This window comes from Hydra viridissima, unplaced genomic scaffold (genome assembly GCF_058129835.1).
Source record: "Hydra viridissima isolate aposymbiotic clone 2 unplaced genomic scaffold, HvirCarnegie_v1 scaffold_7, whole genome shotgun sequence".
Taxonomy (NCBI): Eukaryota; Metazoa; Cnidaria; class Hydrozoa; order Anthoathecata; family Hydridae; genus Hydra; species Hydra viridissima.
Genome location: NW_028324306.1, coordinates 1,974,986 through 1,982,487, shown reverse-complemented (window position 1 = coordinate 1,982,487; position 7,502 = coordinate 1,974,986). Strand labels below are relative to the sequence as shown.

At 31.4% G+C, this 7,502-nt stretch overlaps 1 protein-coding gene and 1 non-coding gene across 2 annotated transcripts; one reads left to right on the top strand and one right to left on the bottom strand.

The window, feature by feature from the left end:
• The first annotated feature begins 220 nt into the window (after window positions 1–220).
• On the top strand, window positions 221–293 carry Trnaa-agc (transfer RNA alanine (anticodon AGC)). Its single transcript has one exon. It is a non-coding gene; the product is annotated as a tRNA-Ala (tRNA).
• Window positions 294–1,871: 1,578 nt separating this feature from the next.
• On the bottom strand, window positions 1,872–4,784 carry LOC149885566 (uncharacterized). The gene is made up of 3 exons (XM_090094211.1): window positions 3,059–4,784; window positions 2,073–2,889; window positions 1,872–1,986 (listed from the first exon to the last, which is right to left on the bottom strand). Exon 1 carries the CDS (start codon window positions 4,782–4,784, stop codon window positions 3,534–3,536), a length of 1,251 nt encoding a protein of 416 aa, XP_089950337.1. The 3' UTR covers window positions 1,872–1,986; window positions 2,073–2,889; window positions 3,059–3,533.
• Between the last annotated feature and the right edge of the window lie 2,718 nt (window positions 4,785–7,502).

Genomic DNA, 7,502 nt, shown 5'->3' with positions numbered 1-7,502 from the left:
GCACATTTCATTTCATACGAAGAACAACGTATAGTCTAGCATATATGTCAAACTTTGTTTCTTTTTTTCAGCGTATACAGATTTATTAAGTTATACAAAATTTCCTACAAGTTTTAGACATCTTAGGCAAAATTTGTTTAAAGTTTTGTAACTTGGAGCAATTATCTATACTTTAAATATTTCAAAGGTTATTATATAAAATTGTTTGCATCGTTAGCACGGGGAACTAGCTCAAATGGTAGAGCGCTCGCTTAGCATGCGAGAGGTACGGGGATCGATACCCCGGTTCTCCAAGTATATTTTGTTAACAATTTCGATTTAATTCATTAACCAGTGATCTTTTTAATTTATAATTTATTTTAAATAACATCCTCTAGATAATTATTTTTAATTTATCATTAAACAAACTTAACCGAATTATGAGTTGTTTTTTTTGTAATTTCTATAACAATATGTGATCGCTATAACAAATCAGAACGGAAAAATATCAGAATGGAAAGGTTTTAGATGGGAAGATGTCAGATGGTAATTTTTAGAATGAAAAAATTTTCAGAATTGAATTAAGTCAGAACAGAAAGAAGTCAGAGCGGAAAAAAGCGTAACTTAATTACCGCTAACTAGAGTGGCAATGCATAGTCACCCTACACTCCTCTTTTAGGTTTTAAGTTGAAGTTATTTTTACTTCAGATTTTTTTTAACCACTCTTTCGAGCAGGTTGACATGAAATAGAAACCGTTGAAAATAGGGATTGCAATCCCGCATAGCGGGATCCCGCAATCCCGCGGGATCCCGCATTAATTTAGCGCATGCGAGATCCCGCAAAAACTACTGCGGGATCCGCGGGATTTGCAGGATTTTGAAACTATTGCTTTTAAACAAAAAAAGTCAATTGTTTTAAACTAAAAAGACAAAAAAAATATCAAATTAAAACTGTTTAATGTATTTGCGAAACAAAGCCATTTAAAAATTTATCTTTAGCTATTAAAATATTTTTCTTAGCTATAAATATAAAAAAATCATTCAAAAATAAACAATCATTTAGCAAAACATTGGTCGAACTCGTTCAAATTTTTTTTTGTTTAGTTAATGATTATGTTGAAATTTTCGCTAACGACTATGTTGAAATTTTTGTTGATGAGTATGTTGAAAACGTGAAATTGAAAACGTGCGTGCATAATTATAAAAAATATACTTTTAAAAACTACTTTTTAAAAAGTCTTTAAAAATTATTTACATTTTATAACAAAAGTACTAAGCATGTCGCAAATTAAAATTATATGGAGTTATTTTAAAAAAGGTGATAAAGAAGAAAATGCGAAGTGCATGTTATGTTCGGCTATTTTAAAAATTAGTCAAAGATTTACGGTACTTGTTTTCAAAGAGTGTTTTCCGGCTCCCTACTTCATCTAATACTATAAGATCGATGGTAGTTAAATTCTCAGATTCTGTAAAAGCCAATATAATGCAAAAATTCACATCACTAAAAAAGCAAAATTAAAAGTTTTCAATAACGTTTGACGAATGGACATCACAAAATAGTCAGAGATACTTAAACTTAAATGTAGATATGGAGGCGAAACACTTTAATCTTGGATTGATTCGAATCCATTGACGGTGTAATGCAGAATATTGCGTCAAGTTAGTTTCAGAAAAGCTAAATAGCTTCGATATTCACCTCCAAAAAGACATTATCGCCATGACCACTGATGGAGCAAGTGTGATGGTAATAGTTGGTAAAATGATGTCTTGCTATCAACAACTATGTCATGCTCATGGAATACAACTTGCAGTTATTGATATCTTATACAAGAAAAACAGCGGAGAAGTCGAAGAATCGTTTACTACATATGAAAATTGTAAAGAAGAAGATGACACTGCTCATTTTTAGAGGTTTTAAGTTGAAGTTATTTTTACTTCAGATTTTTTTTAACCACTCTTTCGAGCAGGTTGACGGGAAATAGAAACCGTTGAAAAAGAATTAAAAACCTTGGAGCAATAATAACAAAACAATATTGGGCCAATATTGGCAAACAATATTGCACCTATATTCGCATAGCAATATTGGCCAATACTGACCATTTTTCTAAATATTTAAAAACTTCAAAAAATGAGGGGGTCCTAAACTTTATGTGGCTGTATCTTTTGAGCGTCAAAATATATTTTGATAAAATTTTAAACCTAATTACAATTTATGATTGATTTCAAGATAAAGAATTTTTTTTTTTCAAAAAATAATTTCTTTCAATCAGGGAGATGTAGGGGTCATTTTTTAAGGGTATTCCTTCCCCTGTGATCCGACTGCCGTGGTTCTTAGCAAAAAATTATCATTTTAATGAATGTTAGCAAAATAGTAGTTGCAATTATCTTCTTTTCAAAAATTTATTAGGAATGCAAATTTTCCATCTCTACTGACACACACAAAACATGAATAAATCTCCGATAACAAAATTAGACAAATAAAATGCCACAAACAGCATTTTAAAAATTATAATGTTACAAAAATAAAAAAGAAATAGGTATTTTTTCAATCTAAATGAATACTTGAAAAATCTTCTCACAATCTCGTTGAACTGTATTCAACAAACATTGCTCTTAGCTTTTCACCGTGATGGACGTTTTTCTCAGACACAACGAACCTTTTCAGTGTCTTGTTTAAGTTTTTATGCACTGCTTCAGATGTTTGTTCTGATGTAATAACGAGCGGGATTTTCTGCCTATCGAGATACTCCTTGAGATGTAACTTAGTTATGTGAAACTTCCATCCAAGTGAAATCTTCATTGCGAATATATCATGGGCATATACTTTTAAGTGAAGCATGGACTCCACAAACTTGTCTATTTTTTCTTTGTAGGATATATCGATTTTCATCCCAAAACAGCATTCAGCTACTAAATCAAACAAAATTTAACCAAATATTAACTTGCTGAAAATACTAGTATTAATATATTCGTGTCTCCTAACTTTATTTAAACTGGTAGGTCAGTAGTCCCCTATCTGTACTAACTGAATTAAAGACTTCCAGAAGTGTTTAAAAAAATTTTAAAAGCAATGAAGTACCGTCTTTAAACCTCCTCAGGGTTTCAATACATTCCAGATATTCAATTGGAGAATAAAGTGTCATTTCGTCCAATGATCTTAAAACTTTGGCACAGTTAGGTCCATCAAAACCACCACTATTATAGCCATGCCTGATAACCGTTTTCTTTTTAAGAAACTCCTTCAGATTTTTATCAGTGAAGAGGAGATCAATAATTTTACTAACATGGTGTTCATAAATATGATATTCAGGTGGTGGAATTATGTTGATAATTTCTTCAGTCAATTTCTCATCCAACAGACATGGATAAGTAACATTTTTATAATATTGCATCCGTATACGAGGTTTGTTATCAAATTGGATTTTTTTGAATTCATCTGCTAGTGATCCGAAAGACCTTTGAACTCCTTTTTCATCCATCGGCCCATCACAATAGCAACACGAGTATTTTCCAGTTGTGACCCTTGATTATAGAAAATAGCTTATAGGTATTGCTTACTTAAAATATAAATATAAATGTAATAAGATACTTACTGATAATCCAATGATGATGTTGAACAATTTGAGGTCAGAAGCCAAGGTAAACTTCAATTGATTGAGTTGAAGGAGTTGGAAAAGTGTTTTCAGATTGTAATGATTCTCTTCTACGTTTCGAACTATGCCTAAGATAATCACTTTATTGACCCCGGTGTACTTCTGGTTTCTTGGTTGAAAATCTAATACTGATGGGTCAAACACGTTCATGATAATCTTTAGAGATCCCTGCCCTTCATCAATACCAACGTGTACAACAGAATTTAAAATATCCATTTTTCTGAAGGAACAAACTTCAGTTACGAGCATAGATAGGTCAGTGCAATAAACAATATCTTTTTCAAAAAAGTTTTTACCGATCTTGAGCTGACATTTTATCACATCATAAAACCTATTCAAGTAGCGTGACCTGTTCTTAACTTCAGCATAGGTGTTCTCCTGTATTCCAGATCGTCCAACATCTTTTCTTATCTCCTTCATTATTCCTAACACTGCACAATTTTGAAGATCATGGTTTATCTTCAAGTTCATGATTGTTTCACTTCTTATATGCCTTATAGGTGATCGGTCTCTGTATACTTTAACAGGAAGAGCTTTTCCTCCTGTTGCAAGTTTTACTTTTTTACAGTCACCAACAACAGATATTTTTTTTAGCGTACAAGAAACAACGCTGTCAGTGATATTTTGATTCATTGAAGTAATTAAGGCGTGAAGATTTTGAACAGTTTTTTTTTTGCTGCAAGGGTGTCGAATACCAGGACCAACAATTTGACAGCATTCTGAGCAAAATGAATTTCTTTTTTCGAATGTAATCTTTTCAGATTCTACGTAGGTGAATTCAGAAAGATTAAGTGTACTACTACTTTTAGTACATTGCCCTAGGCAGCAAATGGCACAATTGCAGTTACCATCCTTTTGTTTAATTCTTCCCAACTTTTTAACTTGATCACGACCATGTATCCAGGATGTCTCAACAGCTTTACTGATAGCTTTACCTTTCTGTCTTAAATATAAGTTTATCTTGCAACTTCCGCATATTCCTGACGGATGAGAACTTAGACTCAGACTGAATCCAGGATCCACAAACTCTTTGATCAGATGAATCAATGAATCATTCTTCTCCAAAGATAGACATTTTTTGTCTTTATTGACACAACAGAAACATATCCATCTCCTATTTTCTGAATGAGATCTTGCTTTTTGCAGACTCATTTTGTACAAAAACGTTTTTATTTAGTATTTTCCCTATTAGTTTTTTTAAACTTTATAAATCAATACTCTAACAAATTGTTTAATTTAAACAAATTATCAGACAATTGACATAATTAATTGAGAATAATTTGTCTAATTATCGTGTTTACGCCATTAGTTTGATATTAGATCATTTGTAATTAGTCTTTAAATAAAATTAACTTCAATTTCAGGCACAAACCAAGCGATTTGCAAACAAGAGTAGAAATACCCTTGAAAAGTGACCCCTGCATCTCCCTGATTGAAAGAAATTATTTTTTGAAAAAAAAATTCTTTATCTTGAAATCAAATATAAATTGTAATTAGGTTTAAAATTTTATCAAAATATATTTTGAAGCTCAAAAGATACAGCCACATAAAGTTTAGGCCCCCCTCATTTTTTGAAGTTTTTAAATATTTAGAAAAATAGTCAAAAAAAGAAAAAAGATGCGGTTTTTAATTCGTTTTCAACGGTTTCTATTTCCCGTCAACCTGCTCGAAAGAGTGGTTAAAAAAAATCTGAAGTAAAAATAACTTCAACTTAAAACCTCTAAAAATGAGCAGTGATGAATATGGTAACACTGAGGATGATGAAGTTATAAATAAAGAATATGGTTTGACAATAATTTTGGACCGACCATCTGCTGAATTGGCTAGCAATTACAAAGATCTCATAAAAAAAGTGAGAAAGGTTGTAAAAATATTTAAAAACTCTCCTGTCAAAAATGATACATATTTACAGAAGTATATCCAACAAAATCACGGGAAAAAGCTTAAGTTAATTCTTGATTGTAAAACTAGGTGGGACAGCATGTTCGATATGTTAGAAAGATTTCATAGACTAAAAGTGTGTATTGAAAAAGCCTTAATTGATGTTGGGTCAGAAATTCGTTTCACCCAAGAAGAGTGGTCCCAAATCAATGACTTAATTATTTGCCTGGCACCACTAAAACTTGGTCTCGAACTATTATGCAGGAGAGAATCGAACCTTGTCACTGCGGAAACAACTTTTCAATTTATGTTAGATAAATTACAAAAGCAATCATCACTTTTGAGCATAGATTTAGCCGCGGCACTTCGTGAGAGGTTTACACAACGTCGTAATAAGAATTTAAATGGACTATTAGTTTACTTACAAAATCCTAAAAAGTATGAACAAGAAATTAAAAAAAATGAAAATACTTTTTCAATGCCAAAAAGAACCGTTATGCGTCAAGAAATAAAAAAAACATTGATAAGAGTTTATACAATTGAAAGAAATGAAGTCGAAGAAAATGAACTCGAAGAAAAAGAAGCTGTAGATTCTATTAACAATTCCCAAATACTTACTCCTACAATTCTATCACTGAAAAAAGAATTGGAAAATCAAACACAGAAAGACAAGAACAGCTGGACAGAAAATGTAAAGGAGATACCAAATTTAGATTCTTTAGACTTTGATAAATTATTGAAGCAGGAAATGTCTGCCTATGAAAGTAACGGAGTAAGAGGCAAGTTTCTAGATATAGCGCATAGTTACTTGATGACCATACCACCAACAAGCGTAGAGGCCGAGCGAGCTTTTTCAGCTGCTGGTTACATATGCAGTCCTTTGAGGAGTAGATTAAGTGATGATACTTTAAATAGGGTTTGTTTCTTAAGAGCGCATTTCTTACAATGATTTTCTCAATTTGATATTTTTAAAAATAAATAAAGCTAATAGATATTTAAAAAAATAAATAAAGCTAATAGTTCTACGTAAAGCTAAAAGATGTTCTATGTACTTTGGCTTATCTTTTTGTTCATTAAATGTTAAAAATTATATTAATTTACAAATGAATTGTGTTTTTTGGCTTTATTTACCTCATCTTATCAATTAATAAGTTGAGTATATTTTTTTTGAAATTGAAAGAAAAATACAATTGTCGTTTTGCCTTTAATAATGTGCATAAGCAACCTACTAATCCTGCGCGGGATCCCGCGGGATCCGCACAGAAATTAAAAGTTTTTGCGCGGATCCCGCGGGATTGAAAAGTGTGCGGGATTGCAATCCCTAGTTGAAAACGAATTAAAAACCGCATCTTTTTTCTTTTTTTCACCATTTTTCTAAATATTTAAAACCTTCAAAAAACGAGGGGGTCATAAACATTATGTGGCTGTATCTCTTGAGCGTCAAAATATATTCTGATAAAATTTGAAGCCTAATTAAAATTTATGATGGGATTCAAGGTAATATTTTGTTTCTTTTCAAAAATTACTTTCCCTCAATCAGGGGGATGCAGGGGGGCGTTTTTCAAGGGTATTTCTACTCTTGCTTCCAAATCACTTGGTTTGTCCCTGAAATTGAAGTTAATTTTATTTAGAGACTAATTTCAAATGATCTAATATCAAACTAATGGTATAAACACGATAATTAGACAAATAATTCTCAATAAACTACGTCAATCGTCTGATAATTTGTTTAAATTAAACAATTTGTTAGAGTATTGATTATCTTAGTCATAGTTCTAAACGTAGAAGAGAATCATCACAATCTGAAAACACTTTTCCAACTCCTTCAACTCAATCAATTGAAGTTTACCTTGACTTCTGACCTCAAATTGATCAACATCATCATTGGATTATCAGTCAGTATCTTATTACATTTATATTTTATACTTTAAGTAAGCAATACCTATAAGTTATTTTCTATAGTTAAGAGTTGCGGTGGAAAATACTCGT

What these genes read in the sequence shown, in the direction of transcription:
- LOC149885566 (XM_090094211.1), bottom strand. Translation starts at nt 4,784, where the DNA reads ATGAGTCTGCAAAAAGCAAGATCTCATTCAGAAAATAGGAGATGGATA.